The 18,000-nt window shown below is 42.8% G+C and overlaps 1 protein-coding gene across 2 annotated transcripts in view; it reads left to right on the plus strand.

Moving 5' to 3' along the window:
- fat3a (FAT atypical cadherin 3a) overlaps positions 1-18,000 on the plus strand; it is a 135,265-nt gene that overhangs the window by 58,165 nt on the left and 59,100 nt on the right. Inside the window, exons 6-9 of one of the 2 annotated variants that reach the window (XM_055225931.1) lie at positions 3,250-3,318; positions 3,935-3,937; positions 14,451-14,590; positions 17,100-17,375. In XM_055225931.1, coding sequence (XP_055081906.1) covers positions 3,250-3,318; positions 3,935-3,937; positions 14,451-14,590; positions 17,100-17,375 — 488 coding nt within the window. The remainder of the gene's footprint in view (positions 1-3,249; positions 3,319-3,934; positions 3,938-14,450; positions 14,591-17,099; positions 17,376-18,000) is intronic. The other variant, XM_033976900.2, reaches the window with a different exon arrangement.

The raw sequence follows: 18,000 nt of genomic DNA on the forward strand, positions 1-18,000 counted from the left end.
AATTCCCAATATCTACTGAACTAAACTATGGTAAAAGGTAGCTGTTAGCTTGAAAACTACCAGTGCATGACATCACAAGGTGGAACAGAGCATTCTGAGCATTGGATATAGACAGACTAATAATAAAGATTTACTCGAGTATGTGTGAATGAAGCAAAACACAAGGCCAGGTATGTTTTTGATGAGGTAACAATATTATAACATGGCTCACAAGAGTCAGTTTAGTGTAATATAGGATCTTTAATAGAAAGTTAAAACTATACTTAGGAATATTCTCCATGGAGTTACATTTTATGTCATATTGTGGAGAATAGAGACAAAAGGAGCTACAGGCCAAGTAAGAGTCATGTTTGTGGACACCAAATTGACATAATTTAGGGGTTAGGGTATTAATTAAGTAGTGACTAAGTCAGAATCATTTTTAATAAATTATTTGTTCATTATTAAATGAATATGTTCATGTTTTGTTGAGGCTAATTACGGTGTAGTTTTTAAAACACAATAGCTAACAAAAAGAACACTAAATATATCTGAGCCCTCTTTCTAAAACCTAGCTCTTTTAAATGATACTTATGCAGGTAATGATGCGCTTAAGTTCTAAGTTCTATAATAACAGTTTGTCAAACATCAAGATTCAGGCAGTGACTGGTTCCACTTCCACAGTTTGACACATGGTCGTTTTATACAATTGCTCAACATTATAGTGATGACAGTCCAAAGTGTTCTTGTTTTTATACAGCGGGTTTATTTGCTAAAGCTGCTATAAAACTTCTTTAGAGCTGTAATTCACCAGACCACTGTACTGGGTGTACCTACATAAATCACTGGATCCAGTGGAGCCTGGCGACATATTAAAAATATTTTAATGAATATATTGGCATCATATTTAAAAGACTGCAGCAGAATTCAGCGCAAAAATATTTCAAACTTTATGTATTTATTTATATGTATCAAAGAATATGCTAACACTGTGTTTTTAGATTATGATTTTTGTACCTTGAATAAATAAAAGATCTAAAATAGTGTAACTCCACTGACCCATATTTGCCTTACTAAATCAAACACTGGCTTACTTTGTGACCAGTCAAATCCAAATTTGTAACATTGCATATATCACTGGGTTTCAGGTGACATCACAACGTTATACAGGCCAATATTTCTTAATACAGATGGGGACAGCTAAAATGTATATTGCTAAAATGCTGATTTTCTTTGTAATACATTGAGTTCTTGAGTCTTGTGTAATAGGCAGGTTTTGAAGAGATCTTGTCAATAAAAGAATTGATCAGGTTCAATTCACTTTTTAGATATTACATGGCAAAGTATAAAATCATCATTAGGGAAAACTGGCTCTTGCCCCCCATCTTGGATTATAGCATCATCGCATTCTTGAATCTGAAAACCACAGATATACTCAAAACCGCGCAACCAGTAAATCATATCATGTAATGTGCCCTCAAAAGGCTGTTGCTAAAAAGTGAATATATCCCTACTGTTGACAAAAATATTCCATCATAATTGTGTTCTTGTGGTAACTGGGTTTTCTCTCTTTATATTTCACTGCGCCTTAAATCCTGTTAGCGTTTATTTATAACTCTTATTAGTTGAGAGCGGACTGCATTTTCTATTCAAAGGCACTGTGACACTTTTTCTGAGTGAAATCCTTTTGGAGCCGTCAAACTCACAGCCACTGAAAGGCTTAACCAGATTAGGCCATGCCCACTGCACTAAGCTGTGCCTCAATGTGGTAAAACGCTGACAATTGTGATGCACTATGAGAGATATCACTAAATGAATGAAGTCTGGACCTTGTGCTTCAAGCCTACATGTCCTTAAAGATTGTGTCTGCTATAATCTATGACACCTGCGGATCATTATGTCATAATTTGCACATTTTAAATTCTGATATTCATCTAAAATGACTTAATGAAAGAAACAAATCCGCTGTCTTCTATGTCAGAAAACTGCAGTGCCCAATGGGAGCTGATGTCACCGTAAACGTCATCACAGCAAAGAGCCGTGTAACTGTCACACTAGTGATTAGCATATATATATATATAATTTGTACCAAAATGACTATGCAATGCAGCTGAATCCTATGCGTATCACCAAATAAGGAATAAAATTGAAGAATGAAGTAAGTACGTTGGTGGTGGTAAAAACAGGATTGTTGACAATATGCTTCTTGAAAATAAGCGATTAAAGACTGCACAAACATGCTCAAATCGCTCCAAATACAACTTTGAGAGGATAAATGAGAAGGGGAGAACAACTATAGCATGGTTAAAAGCTCTGAAAAGCTCTGAAAAGTCAATTTTGCAGAATAGGTCTGTCCTAGAAATAATGTTTATTTCCCAAGTATTTATTATTACATCTATAATATATGTAGATACTGGTCCCCCCCATAGGTTTTAACTGTTTGAAAGGGGATATGGGACATTTTTGATCCCAGCTAAATAGCTTGGAGGCTAAATTTCATGAATAATTGCAAGTAAGTGCAGAAAAGTGGACAGAGATAGGGGGTAGATGAAAACGTGATTTTTCTGAGCACTCAAGCCTCAAATACAGGCAACACTTTACATCATCAAAATCTGTTTTATAACATGTTCCTTGGATCTTGTCAAGTTGTTTTTAAAAGCTATAGGCCTACAGTAGCAAAGACTGTGTTTCCATTTAATCATATGTTCTCTTTAGTCGTGGCTGAACCGTGGCAGTGACCTGGATTTACCTTTTGGCTTTACAATGCTCTACCACATTTCTACCAAATTTCTGCATTGAAGGATGGATTATTTTAGTTATGTATAATGCTTAGAACCAGTAGCCTATAGCAAGTCCTGTAGAAACATGTTGAAAATACTACTTCTAAGATCCCAGGGCAATTAATTAGCATCCACTTATTAGTATTAACTACTAATTACTTTCCAGATACATTTTCTATTATCTACAATATGAATGCCCCTTTTCAATATACAAGAAAATTGCAATTGAAGCAGTCTCTTTATGTAGTATCTTTGAACATATAGAAACCCAGACCTTGGTTCATTTCAATTCCACTTGCAATGATAACAAGGAAAAGGAATGAACGTATGGTTTCATAATGAATGCTACATTGGTCAAAACCTTCAACTGGACCTAGCCTCTGTCTTTTCCTTTTCTTCCTCTCCTCGCTCCTGTGTTCTACCTCCTATTTTCTATTTCCCATCTACTCTCTCATTGTGTATTTTGTCTCCTACCGCTGCGTTCCTGAAGGGCCACGCTTTTTCCGTGAGATGTTCTGTATTCTGCACAACGCTTGTGGCAGGAACTGCTCTGCTGAAGGTATCTCACTTCTTACTTTATTATTTCCTACATCTTTTTGTCCTTCTATCCTTTTTTGTACAATGTTTTTTTTCCACTTCGTATGTTCCTCGTTCACTTCATGTTTGTGCCAAATGTGCTTTTTGCTTATAATTGTTTATGACAAGGTGTTGTTCTTATTTTATTTATATATATTCAGTGTATTTTTGTCTTGTTTTTATCATGTGAAATACCTGGTTTGATCTTAGCTTTAGCTCAACTTTTCATTAATCTTTGGTGAAGTATTTTATAGCTTGAAAATTAACTGACCATTCAGAAGCTTGTCAAGGTCTCAAGTGCATTCAAATCCAAGCAATTTCTAAGTATATTTTGTTCTTACCTGCTGTATTGTCAGTGGTGGAAGAAGCCCTGAATTTTGTTACTTAAGTAAAAGTACAGATCCCGGAGCAAAAAAAATACTCAAGTAAATTGGAAAAAAACCTACTTAAGCAAAAGAATTAAAGTGCCTGTTTAAAGGAATAAAAAGTAAGAGCTTTGCACAGATTTTGAGATGTACTAAAGCTTCAAATGTAGTGATTTTGATGGAAAAATTGTTTAGTTCAACAGAAAAAAATTGAATCAATCACTTTTTTTCTAGCTGGTTTTATTAGTATGTTTTTGGTTGCTCACTACAAACGTGTTCAAAGTAAGCCCCACGGCCTTTTCAGAAGGTCTCAAACAATAATAAAAATACTTTTCAGTCCAGTTAAGTAAAAGTAGGGAAGTAGAGAGTAAAAAGTATCCACTTTAAAACTTAGTAAAGTACAGTTATCTAAAATGTATACTTAAGTACAGTACTTCTCTTTGTTACGTTCCACCACTGTGTATTGTGCATTGTTGGTTGATATTGTTTAAACTGTTTTAAAATGATAGAATATGCCCTGGTTGAGAGAAGTCAGATGCGACCTCAAAATAAGTCTAGATAATAATATATATGACTTCAAGCTGTTTACTTGAAAGGTTGATTGCAATTAACCTAAAGACATGACAGTAACATTGAATGTCAAGCAGGCCTTAATCTTAAACATACTGCACCAAAACACAGCAGATGAAAGGACACCTGCACCACTGGCCTCCTTATATCTAGTGATTCTACCTTACTCAATCATCTGTCATTTATCAAGGCTTGGGGTTGCAACAAACAGTATACTGATTTTCAACATCTATCTCAAGGTACTGTACCAGATTTTTACCGGACTTAACATGTGAAAAACTGAAGTAGTTCAGTTTGCAGTGGTCTAAACTTATTCCTCTCTTACCTTATCCATTCTGAAAATATTTACACATTGAGATGAGTTTATAAGTGATTTTCACAACTCGCTGAGATGAGAGCGGAGTTTTGCCACGACAGTAAAGCAAACTAAGCATGCTAAAATGCACTTACTTATTATTCTAGTGAAATGGTTAGATATAAGGTCTATTTTGTATGTTTATCTTGATTTTTGTTATTTTTATTCTTCTACTGTTTTTGTACTTTGCATTGCAACACTGAAATTTCCCTATTGAGGGATCATTAAAGTTCTTCTATATAAATCTTATCTAAAGTTTTGTACAAGCTTATCCTGATTTTGTGTTTATATATGTGTGTGTGTGTGTGTGTGTGTATATATATATATATATATATATAGTGTACAGCTCTTTCATTCATTTCTTTTTATATTTTAGCTAAATCCCAACAACCAGAATCAGAATCCTTTTATTGCCATCGTTTGTGAACACAGTTCACAAACTAGGAACTTACTTCGGTGATAAAGTGCAACATGAAACACAAATACAAATACAAATAAGGGCATGCACAAGTTAAAACAGATATGCTTAAAAAATCAAATAAAATACTTAAAGGTAGAAAATATATACAACAGCAGCATCAGAACAACAGTGCAAACATGACTTATTAAAGTGACCGGTGTTATAAAGTGTCCAGTTTTGTGTAAATATTATAAAGTGTTCATGAGACAAACGGCAGAGGGGAAGAAACTGTTCTTATGACGAGAGGTTCTGGTCCCAATGGACCGTAGCCTCCTGCCAGAGGGAAGTGGCTCAAATAGTCCAGGGTGAGAAGTGTCGGCTGCTATATGGCCTGCTCGCCCCCGAGTCCTGGAGACATGCAGGTCCTGTAGAGATGGAAGGCTGCAGCCAATCACCTTCTCAGCAGAGCGCACAATGCGCTGCAGTCTCTGTCTGTCCCTGGCAGTGGCCCCAGCGAACCACACAGTGATGGAGGAGGTGAGGATGGACTCAATGATGGCCGTGTAAAACTGCACCATCATCTGGACCAGGTAGAACATCCTGTGCTGGGCTTTCTTGATGAGGGAGCTGATGGTCGGCTCCCACTTGAGATCCTGGGTGATGCAGGTGCCCAGGAAGCGGAAAGAGTCCACAGTGGTGATGGGGGAGTCCGTCAGGGTGAGGGGAGGCAGGGGGGCTGTGACTTTCCTGAAGTCCACAATCATCTCCACTGTCTTCTGGGCGTTAAGCTCCAGGTTGTTGCTGCTGCACCAGGACACCAGGCGGTCCACTGCCCTCCTGTAGGCAGACAAACGAGCTGAAGTCCACAAACAGGATCCTGGCGTAGGTTCGCGGGGAGTCCAGATGCTGGAGGATGAAGTGAAGGGCCAGCTTGATGGCGTCTACAGACCGATTGGCCCTGTAGGCAAACTGCAGAGGGTCCAGAAGGGGGGAGGTGAAGGACTTGAGGTGATGCAGGACCAGGCGCTCAAATGACTTCATGACTACAGACATCAGCGCCACAGGTCTGTAGTCATTAAGTCCAGTGATCCTGGGCTTCTTGGGGACAGGGACGATGGTGGACTGCTTGAAGCAGTCTGGGACGTGACATGACTCCAGGGAGGTGTTGAAAATATCCGTGAAGACAGGAGCCAGTTCCTCAGCACAGTGTCTAAGGGTGGAAGGAGAGACACCATCTGGTCCCGTGGCCTTACGGGGGTTCTGCTTCCTGAAAAGCTTAGTCACGTCCTGCTCCAGAACTGTGAGGGCAGTGGGGGAGGGAAGGGGGGGGTCCGAGGTGGGTGTGGAGGTAATGTCCATGATGGTGAGGGAGGAGGGGGAGAGGTGTGAGACTTCAAACCTCGCATAAAAGCTGTTTAACTTTTCTGCTAGTTGTCAGTTGTCCACAGCGGGAGGGGCTTTGGGCCTGTAGTTGGTGATTTGCCTAAGCCCTCTCCAGACAGAAGCAGAGTCGTTGGTGGAGAAATGCTGCTCCAGATGTGTATTGTACTATGCTTTAGCCTTTTCCACCTCTTTGCTAAACACATACTTGCAACGCCTGTAGCCTTCACGATCTTCTGCCCTGAAAGCCATCTCCTTTTCCAGATGTCTCAGTCTGGGTGTGAACCAGGGTTTGTTGTTGTTAAAAGTCACCCTGGTGCATGATGGAACGATGCTGTCCTCACAGAACTGAATGTATGACGTCACAGTGTCTGTGTACTCATCCAAACTGTCTGTGGCAGCCTTGAACACATCCCAGTCTGTAGTATCCAAACACGTGTGAAGCTCCTCCATAGCCTCACTGGTCCACTTCTTAGAAGTCCTCACAGCAGGTTTGGAGAGTTTCAGCCGTTGTTTGTAAGCAGGGATGAGGTGAACCATGACGTGATCAGAGAACCCTAGAGCAGCGCGGGGCATGGCTCTGTAGGCTCCACTGACCGTTATGTAACAATGATCCAGCGTCTTCTGCTCTCTCGTCGGGCATTTAATAAACTGTTTGTATTTGGGAAGTTCCTGGCTCAGATTTCCCTTATTGAAATCCCCCAAGATGATCAGTAAAGAGTCTGGGAAGGTTCGCTCGACATTCAGAATCTGCTCCGCGAGCACATGCTGGGCCTCGTGCATGTCCGCGCACGGAGGGATGTAAACAGCGGCAAGAATGAATGAAGCGAACTCACGTGGAGAATAGAAAGGCCTACAGTTAATGAACAGATATTCCACGGCGGGAGAGCAGTGTTGGGAGATCACAGTCACATCCGTACACAAGGCGTTGTTGATGTAGAAACAGACACCTCCACCTTTCGTCTTTCCCCCAGAGAGTCCCCGTTGTCTGTCCGCGCGAAGGAGCTGGAATCCCTCCAGATGAAGTGCGCAGTCCGGGATACGCTCATTGAGCCATGTCTCCGTGAAGCATAAGACGCAAGAGTTAGAAAAGTCCTTGTTTCTCCTCATCAGCAGTGCCAGTTCGTCTGTCTTGTTGCTGAGTGAGTGAACGTTAGACAGGAAAATCCCAGGTAAGGGCGTGTGAGCGCCGCGTCTCCGAAGGCACACGAAGACCCCTGCCCGCTTTCCTCGTCTTCAGCGTCGCACTCTTTTGGCCAAAGAGTGAACAAAATCTACTGCGGGCACTAAAAAAACTGGCAGTAGATCAGCAGGAGTTCTAATGGATAAGAGCTCTTCACGGGTGTAAGAGAACGCTAACACAGGACAAACACACAAAAACAAAAAACACACAGCGCACCAAATCACCAGGGCGACCGTATGTGACGCCATCTTGGATCTTGGAACCAAATCATCTTAGTCCCGCCTCTGTCTTGGTTTAGCCCCAGATCAGGCCTGTTTTAGTTAATTTCTGTAATGGATGACATTCAAGTCAAGGTTAATTGAAACAAATGGTGAAGCACTTCCCTGTCATTGGTTTGAATGGGCTCCACCTCAACACACAGCACATTATTGAGGGGTTAATGGTGCTGCGTCTACACCATTAGAGAAAATGGCTAATGGGGCACTTACAGACAGAAGCTAACATACACTGAACCATGTCTAAACCTCCTGTCATGACAACACAGCCCCAAGAGATGACATTTACTCCATAATAAAGATACAAGTAGAATTTAGGCATAATATAGGTTAAAGCTGCACTATGTAACTTTTCTGGTGGAGGGATAGTACCTGCCTGCTGGCTCGAGTTATTGTTTGGCCTGGAACAGTATAGTATTAAACTAGTCTTCCCAAGGAGAAAAGCAGACGTTAGATCAGCATTCTTTTGTTGTAATACAAAATCCCAATACCATAGGGTGGAATATTTCAGACAAAGCAATAACATCTCCATGGAGACAAGCAGGTGGTATACTTTATCAGAAAATGTACATAGTATTCAATTCAGTTCAATTTTATTTATATAGAACATTTAAACAGAACTTCAGATGTTCAAAGTGTTTCACATAAAAAGTAAAACAAATAAAACAAAACTTTTTTTTTGTTTCTTTTTTTTACTTCAAGTAGAAGGTAAAATAGTTAAATTTACAATTTGAATGCCTGTGTACCCTCATATAGAAACAGGATAGACAGGAGTTGATGGTGGTCATTGGCTTAACCTTCAAAATGTATTCTTCCCAAACTAACATTCATAGTTTTCAATCCCAAATTAGGCTAAGACCATGACTGTGGTTTCTATGTATTTTTCTGTTCCTATCTGGGTTTAGCTGCAGTTAACAGCTTCAAATTTCTGGTTATGTATACTTTTATATTGTTTGGATAATTTTGCTGAGATGTATGGGTTAACATATGTTCTAACACTAAATAAATGTTGGTTTGGTTGGCTTTTTTCATATTCAGTCAGTAGTAGATGGTAAATTATGTGGTGGTGTTCTTAGCTGGACTTGCATGGCAGCTTCACATGCTTTTGGATTACTATGATTTTTAACAGTTTTATTTCATTGTCCTATGTTACTTGACTCACACATACATGTCAGTAGTGTTTTTGTCATATGCCTTCAAATGCTTTAAAATGTTTTCTAAAAGTGTCAAAGCACAAGAATTTCTTTATTACAAAAACAGGACTACTGTATTTTCTGGACTATAAGTCTCACTGGACTATATGTCGCATTTTTTGGGCAAGTTTATTTTACAAAATCCCAGACAAGGAACAGACATTTTATCTTTAAGGCAAGTTAAAATAATAACAATAAAATAGAGAACAGGCTAAACAGCAGTACAATATGCTAACATAACACAACTTACACACAACTTAATATGTGGTATGTTAACGCAAGATATTAATGGTTAATCAGATACGCTACACTAATGGAACATTTGCCGGCTTGTCCACAAAAACGGGAGACACAAGAGTTCTTTTCACTGATGTTTACTGGGTCTTACTTCTTCATCACAGTTCACACCAACATAAGTTCCAGCTCATATTACATACACACACAATTGCATGTAAATCCATCCATCCATTTTCTTCCGCTTATCTGGGGCCGGGTCGCGGGGGCAGCAGTCTAAGCAGGGACTCCCGGACTTCCCTCACCCCAGACACGTCCTCCAGCTCCCATCGTTCCCAGGCCAGCCGAGAGACATAGTCCCTCCAGCGTGTCCTGGGTCTTCCCCGGGGCCTCCTCACGGTGGGACATGCCCAGAACACCTCCCTAGGGAGGCGTCCAGGAGGCATCCTGAGCAGATGCCCGAGCCACCTCAACTGGTTCCTCTCAACGTGTAGGAGCAGCGGCTCTACTCCAAGCTCCTCCCGTGTGACCGAGCTCCTCATCCTATCCCTAAGGGTGCCCCTGGCCACTCTGCGGAGGAAGCCCATTTCAGCCGCTTGTATCCGCGACCTTGTCCTTTCAGTCATTACCCAGAGCTCATGACCATAGGTGAGGGTAGGAACGTAGATTGACCGGTAAATCGAGAGCTTCGCCTTTGGGCCCAGCTCCTTCTTCACCACAACGGACCGATACAGTGACTGCATCACTGCAGACGCTGCACCGATCCGCCTGTCAATCTCACGCTCCATCCTTCCCTCACTCGTGAACAAGACCCCAAGATACTTGAACTCCTCCACTTGGGGCAAAGACTCACCACCCACCCGGAGAGAGCAAACCACCTTTTTCCGGTCGAGAACCATGGCCTAGGATTTGGAGGAGCTGATTCTCATCCCAGCTGCTTCACATTCGGCTGCAAACCGCCCCCTTGCCTGTTGCAGGTCCTGGCTCGAAGAAGCCATCAGGACAACATCATCTGCAAACAGCAGAGATGAAATCCTGTGGTTCCCAAACCAGACCCCCTCCGGTCCCTGGCTGCGCCTAGAAATTCTGTCCATAAATATAATGAACAGAACCGGTGACAAAGGGCAGCCCTGGCGGAGTCCAACATGCACCGGTAACAGGTCTGACTTACTGCCGGCAACGCGAACACAGCTCCTGCTCTGGTCATACAGGGACCGGACAGCCCTTAGCAAAGAGCCCCGGACCCCATACTCCCAGAGCACAACCCAAGGGACACCACGAGGGACACGGTCAAATGCCTTCTCCAGATCCACAAAACACATGTGGACTGGTTGGGCATACTCCCATGAGCCCTCGAGGACCCGATGGAGAGTATAGAGCTGGTCCAGTGTTCCACAACCAGGACGAAAACCACACTGCTCCTCCTGAATCCGAGGTTCGACTATCGGTCGGATTCTCCTCTCCAGTACCCTGGAAGAGACCTTACCGGGAAGGCTGAGGAGTGTGATTCCCCTGTAATTGGAACACACCCTCCGGACCCCCTTCTTATACAGAGGGACCACCACCCCGGTCTGCCATTCCACAGGTACTGTCCCCGACCGCCACGCGATGTTGCAGAGACGTGTCAGCCAAGACAGCCCCACAACATCCAGAGACTTGAGGTACTCAGGACGGATCTCGTCCACCCCTGGAGCCTTGCCACCTCAGTGACTTCAGCCAGGGTGATGGACGAGTCCGCCTCTGGGTCCCCAGTTTCTGCTTCCTCCTCGGAAGACGTGACAGTGGGATTGAGGAGATCCTCAAAGTATTCCTTCCTCCGCCCGACAACATCCCCAGTCGAGGTTAGCAGCTCTCCACCCGCACTGTAAACAGTGTTGGTGAAACACTGCTTCCCCCTCCTGAGGCGTCGGACGGTTTGCCAGAATCTCTTTGAGGCCGTCCGATAGTCCTCCTCCATGGCCTCCTCGAACTCCTCCCAACCCCGAGTTTTTGCCTCTGTGACTGCCCGAGCCGCGGCACGCTTGGCCCGCCGGTACTCATCGGCTGCCTCAGGAGTCCCACGGGCCAACAAGGCTCGATAGGACTCCTTCTTCAGCTTGACGGCATCCCTTACTTCCGGTGTCCACCACCGGGTTCGGGGATTGCCGCCGCGACAAGCACCACAGACCTTGCGACCACAGCTACGAGCAGCCGCGTCGACAATAGAGGTGGAGAACATGGCCCACTCGGAGTCCATGTCTCCAACCTCCCCCGGGATCAGGGAGAAGCTCTCCCGGAGGTGGGAGTTGAAGACCCCCCTGACAGAGGGCTCCGCCAGACGTTCCCAGCAGACCCTCACAATGCACTTGGGCCTGCCAGGTCTGTCCGGCTTCCTCCTCCGCCAGCGGATCCAACTCACCACCAGGTGGTGATCGGTTGACAGCTCAGCCCCTCTCTGCACCCGAGTGTCCAAGACACGCGGTCAGAGGTCAGATGACACGACATCAAAGTCGATCATCGATCTCCGACCTAGAGTGTCTTGGTGCCACGTGCACCGATGGACACACTTGTGCTCGAACATGGTGTTTGTTATGGACAAACTGTGACTAGCACAGAAGTCCAATAACAAAACACCGCTCGGGTTCAGATCAGGGAGGCCGTTCCTCCCAATCACGCCCCTCCAAGTGTCACTGTCGTTACCCACATGGGCGTTGAAGTCCCCCAGGAGAACAACGGAGTCCCCGGTTGGTGCACTGTCTAGTACCCCTCCCAGGGACTCCAAGAAGGCCGGGTACTCTGCACTGCTGCTTGGCCCGTAGGCCGACACAACAGTGAGAGACCTGTCCCCGACCTGAAGGCACAGGGACGCGACCCTCTCGTTCACCGGAGTGAACCCCAACACGCAGCGGCTGAGCTGTGGGGCAATGAGCAAGCCCACACCAGCTCGCCGCCGCTCCCCGCGGGCAACATCAGAGAAATGGAGAGTCCAACCCCTCTCAAGAAGTTGGGTTGCAGAGCCCAAGCTGTGCGTGGAGGTGAGGCCGACTATATCTAGCCGGTAACGCTCAACCTCCCGCACAAGCTCCGGCTCCTTCCCCCCCAGCGAGGTGACATTCCATGTCCCCAGAGCTGGTTTCCATGTCCGGAGATCCGGTCGTCGAGGTCCCCGCCTTCGACTGCCGCCCGGATCTCTCTGAACCCGCCCCGCACGGCTCCTCTCGCAGGTGGTGGGTCCACGGGAGGACGGCCCGACGTCGTTCCTTCGGGCTGGGCCCGACCGGGCCCCATGGGGAAAGGCCCAGCCACCAGGCGCTCGCTGCCGAGCACCCACCCCAGGCCTGGCTCCAGGGTGGGGCCCTGGTAACGCCAGTCCGGGCGACGTAACTGGCCTTGTTCTTTTCCTCTTCATGTAGGGCTTCTGAACCGCTCTTAGTCAGACCCGTCTCCCAGGACCTGTTTGCCATGGGTGACCCTACCAGGGGCATGAAGCCCCCGACAACATAGCTCCCAGGATCATTCGGGTGCTCAAACCCCTCCACCACGTTAAGGTGGCGGTTCGGGGATGTAAATGCATTGAAAATATACATACCACTTTGACCTGCCAGTAAACAAACCAGTGAACTGAAAACTTTATATTTTGCTTTTCAATTGTTTCTTAACTAGGGCTCTGTCGGGTCAGAATTAACTGAACTGGAAACTGGAATTGGAAAACAGGAAGTAGTTTTCACGGCCTTAAACTAGAGTGATACAACTAAACTAAACATTTACAATATTGTTCCAAATGAAAAATTATCACCTTTATGGCCTTATAAATGAAGGGGAAATAAGTCAACAAGTCAACTAAATTGCCTTACAAGTATAAACACACCAGCGCCATCTACTGGTCAAACAAGTAAACTGTAACATGTATAATCAACTATTACCTAACATACGTAAACACGTTCATGAAGCATAGACAGCAAACTGAATATGTGTCTGATATGTTAACGTCAGATATTAACAATTAACTAAAGCATAAAAAACAAGCTAACAAGTTTACTCTCAATCTCACTCCAAATCACTAAATCCATTGAATTCTTCATCCTTGGTGTCACTTCTGATCAACTCTGCCTGCCAGTAGATGGAGCACCGCTCCAGAAGTAGATGAAGCGCCACTTCTGCGTGGTTGCCATACTGGTAAACAAGCCTAGAGTGCTCTCGTGCAGTTGTCAGTGTGACAAAAATAATGTGAAATTATATATTTTAATAATTTCACATATAAGTTGCATCTGAGTATAAGTTGCGTCCCTGGCCAAACTATGAAAAAAAGTCCGATTTATACTCCAGAAAATGCGGTAATTGACTCATTTCAACACTCCTTATAACAGGTTGTGTCAAGTGATGTCATTCCCAAAAGCCTATATTTAAAGGGCCCATATTGCACTATTTTCTGATCCATATTATAATGTTGTTTCCCCGCACGCAAACCCTGCATATTAAGGCTGAGTTCTTCTGTCAAACAGAAAACACTCTGTTCCACCTTGTGAGGTCATGTGGTAAGTTCCTAGAATCATCTGGATGATTTCAGCCTTGGCGTTGCCAAACACTACTAAACCAAAGGTAAAATATAGCTGTTAACTTGAAAACTACTACTTCCTGACATCACAAGGGGGAACAGACAATTTTGAGCTTTGGAGATGTAGACAAACTAATAATAAACAATTACTCAAACTTATGTGAATGAAACAAAACACAACTCCAAGCATGTTTTTTGAGGAAGTAACATTATAGCATGGCTTAAATCTCACAAGTCATTTTGCATAATATAGGACCTTTAACTTATCCAACTTAACTGAATTACTAGGCTCATTAAAAACAAAATGGAACATGGTTTAATGACTTCTATGTAAGCACAAATTAATCAAGGTGAAAATTATTTGTATTACTATATGCATAAAGGTTTGGAATTGCATTTTTTTGTGAACCAAAGCCTAACAAGAAGTAATCAGGTTCCATAATTATGCATTTTCAAATCTTAAAAACTTTCATGTTGCTCAAGTAGTATTGGCCCCTGCCTTATACATTTGATATTCATATCAATTCAGTGAACATAAACACAAGCTGTTGCTTTACTTTAAAACATCTATTCATTGTGCTTTTGTTGTGAAAGGTACTTAAGTGTATTACCTGTTTGTGGTGCAGGGGGGAACACTGACAGTTCCTTTGATGTGGACAAAGCCGTGGGGACCATTGTGATCGCTCGACCACTGGACGCAGAGCAGAGGTCCTTCTATAACCTCACAGTCACAGCCACCGATGGGACCAACACAGCAGCTACACAGGTATGACACACACTTTGGTCCCCATACCCCGTCTATGGCAGAGGTGGGCAACCCGTGGCTCCGGAGCATTTCATTCTTATACTGCAGCTCTGCGTGGCTTGGGAAAATAAATTTTAAGTATTTAATTGAAGTGTATTTTATTTGTGTTAGTTCTGTTTTTGTTGTAGTTTAAATTGGAGGATTATTATGATCTTGAAATATTAAAATACAATTATTTTCTTATTTTTTGTTGATCAAAATAAAAATAAATAAATAATAAAAACTAACACAGACTCAGCTCACAGTCCTGCGTAAAGACACAGCCCTGATTTTCAGAGGCTGTGCAGAGGTTCAGGAGCAAGAGGATCTTCTCTGATGTAACTTTCGCCCATCCCTAATGACGCACTAATAAACTCGTTCGTAGATACATCTTGAAAATCCTGAGAGGAAATCGCCACAGAAATCTATTTGATGTAGTGTTAAGTTTATTATCTGCTCTTGTCTCCGCAATCACGTGTAAGACATCAGACACGATCCACAAGCGAGTGAAAATGAGCCAAAACAAAAGTCTTTGGAGAGCTTTTTAACAAAGGGGAAAAGGCCAACTGAGGAACCAGAAGAGGAGCCTACGACCTCCAAGAAAAAGAAAAATGTACTTTAAGGGTAAAAAGTAAGAAGTGTTTCACACAGATTTGAGCTGCAGAGGGTTGAATAAGTAACTTCTTTGGCTAATTATTGGTTCATTCTGTTACTTATTTGCTGCTGGCCTGTTGCTCAGGCCTTTTAATGTTACTGTATATATAAAATGTGTTTACTGGGATTGCCCTGCCTTCTTGTTTTTGTGTCAGTGACCTAAAGTAGTTTCAATACTATCATTCATTGTAATATTTCTTTGTAGCGATATATTGTGCTTCAAAATGCGTTATCATGACAGGTCTACTTATAATTATAAAGGACTCAGATAAATACATTCAGTGCATACATTACCTTATTGACATTCCTATTCTCTCCCACACCTCCTATGTCCAATTAAATGCTGTAAAGAACCAATACTGCATACAGATATTTCAACACTTGGTCAACAGTTCATTTTTTTAAACACCAGTAATCAAATTTATTACCAAAATGTATTACCAATTTCTGTTAAATACCTTATGGAAAGGCACTGGAACACGCTTGTTTATAATTGTCCTTAAAACCCATAATTTAATGTAAATGCCAAACATGCGTGCCATTGTGCCTACTAAAATGTATTTAATTATTATTTTGAGTATGTAGCTTTTCCCTTCAACCATACTTTTGTATGTAGAGGAAGTTTTATCTTTTATCCGTTTGACATAAGGAAAACCTGATGGTCGGATATCCCATTTTGCACTCACCTGTCTTAAGCAGAGATAGACACACCTGTGGGATGTGCGGGCAGATGGAGGAGCAATGGGGTGTCTCGTTGGTCCAAATTTAAACCTCTGTCCTGGACATGCTTAGAAGGGTTTTTATTGGCCAATCCCCAGGCCATGTTCCAGAGCCTGTGTCTCCGTCTGTGCTTCTTAAACACATCTGCTCAGAGGCTGGTCTTCAAGAGAGTCCCTTTAAGAACAGACAGGCAGCAAATACAATCACAATTTTGTTTTTCTGATGAAAATGATAATACAGAAAATGTTATTTACTGGGGCTGGGTCATATGGCAAAAAAAGAAGAAAAAAAATCCATATATTTTTGGTTTGATTGTTTTTTGTTTTTTTTTTGTTTTTGTTTTTTTTTTATGAATGAAGTATGCCTCTTAAAAAACAAAGGCTGTAGTGCAGACCATGATGAATAAAAACGGACAACAGCTAGATCTCAGTTCAATTACTATACTTTGAACAATTGCCCAGCCCTAACTATCTGGAATGTTCCACAGTATGACATTGATCTCCGTTGAGACAAGATGGTAATGCCATCATCACTTCAGTGTACGCGTATTGTGTTCTGTGTCCTAAACTGACTGTAGACCATTGTCAATCAGTCTCCTCCATGCTGTGTCTCCTGTACAGTACAGAATGCGTTCAGCTTGCCAAATTTACATCAATGTTCGATTGCTAGGAGTAGATTATGAAGTAGCTGTATTTTTGCAAGTTTTCACACCAACAAAACTCACAATGTTGATGAAACGTTCTGCACCAACAAAGAGAGAGAAAAATATTAATGTCTGTCTGAGTAAAGTGTATAATGTGTGTGGTGAGAGGTTTTACAGCCTTAAAAGATATATAATACTTGTAAAAAATAAAGCTGATTACTTCACGGATTTTGCCTATGGCAGGTTATTTTTAGACTGTAACCCCTGCCATAAATGAGGGATCACTGTACAATACATTTACAAAATAAATGTCATACTGTGGAACATTCCTGGCAAAGCAATGATATCTCCATGGAGAAGAGCAGATGGCAGATGCCAAAAACTTACATTGACCACCTTTAAGATATGTTTTTCATATGACAGTAGTAGATGTAGTTCAAAGATTTCAAATGTATTCATTCACATTCTTCCCAGGTGCACATCACTGTTATGGACAACAATGACAACGCTCCAGTCTTCTCCCAGACGACCTATGACATCACCATCTCGGAAGACATACCCCCAGACACGGAGGTGGTGCAGGTTTTGGCATCGGACCGTGATGAGCACCATAAACTGACCTACTCCCTGCAGAGCGCGATCGATCCCAGCAGCCTGCGGCTCTTCAGGATCAACCCCACCCAGGGAACCATCTACACCACCCAGAGATTGGACCATGAAGCCTGCGCTCAGCATATACTCACTGTCATGGTAAGGGTATGCATGGTATACATTGGTGTTGATTGATATCCATGGGTTTTAGATATAAAAATAGTTCGAACTATGACAATAAACTATTCAAAAATGTCAGCGTAATGCCTCATCTCTCGTCTAGGAGTGGTCCATGGTTTCAAAGTTATTCATCATAAAACATTGTCTGTATTATGATTAGTATTTTGAATGGTCAAGAGTACTCAAAATGCCACCTACACACGTGGACTAAATTGTTGGTACCCTTTGGTTAATGAAAGAAAAACTCACAATGGTCACAGAAATTACTTTAGATTAGAAAGATTAGAAAGAAAATTATAGACAAGCATGTTAAAGGTAACGGCTATAAGACCATCTCCAAGCAGCTTGATGTTCCTGTGACTACAGTTGCACATATTATTCAGAAATTTAAGATCCATGGGATTGTAGCCAACCTCCATGGACGTGGCCGCAGGAGGAAAACTGATGACAAATCAAAGAGGCAGAATGGTAACAAAAGAGCCCAGAAAACCTTCTAAAGAGATTAAAGGTGAACTTCAAGCTCAAGGAGCATCAGTGTCAGATCGCACCATCCATCGTTGTTTGAGCCAAAGTGGACTTAATGGGAGACGACTAAGGAGGACAC

This window comes from Periophthalmus magnuspinnatus, chromosome 13, assembly GCF_009829125.3.
Source record: "Periophthalmus magnuspinnatus isolate fPerMag1 chromosome 13, fPerMag1.2.pri, whole genome shotgun sequence".
Taxonomy (NCBI): Eukaryota; Metazoa; Chordata; class Actinopteri; order Gobiiformes; family Gobiidae; genus Periophthalmus; species Periophthalmus magnuspinnatus.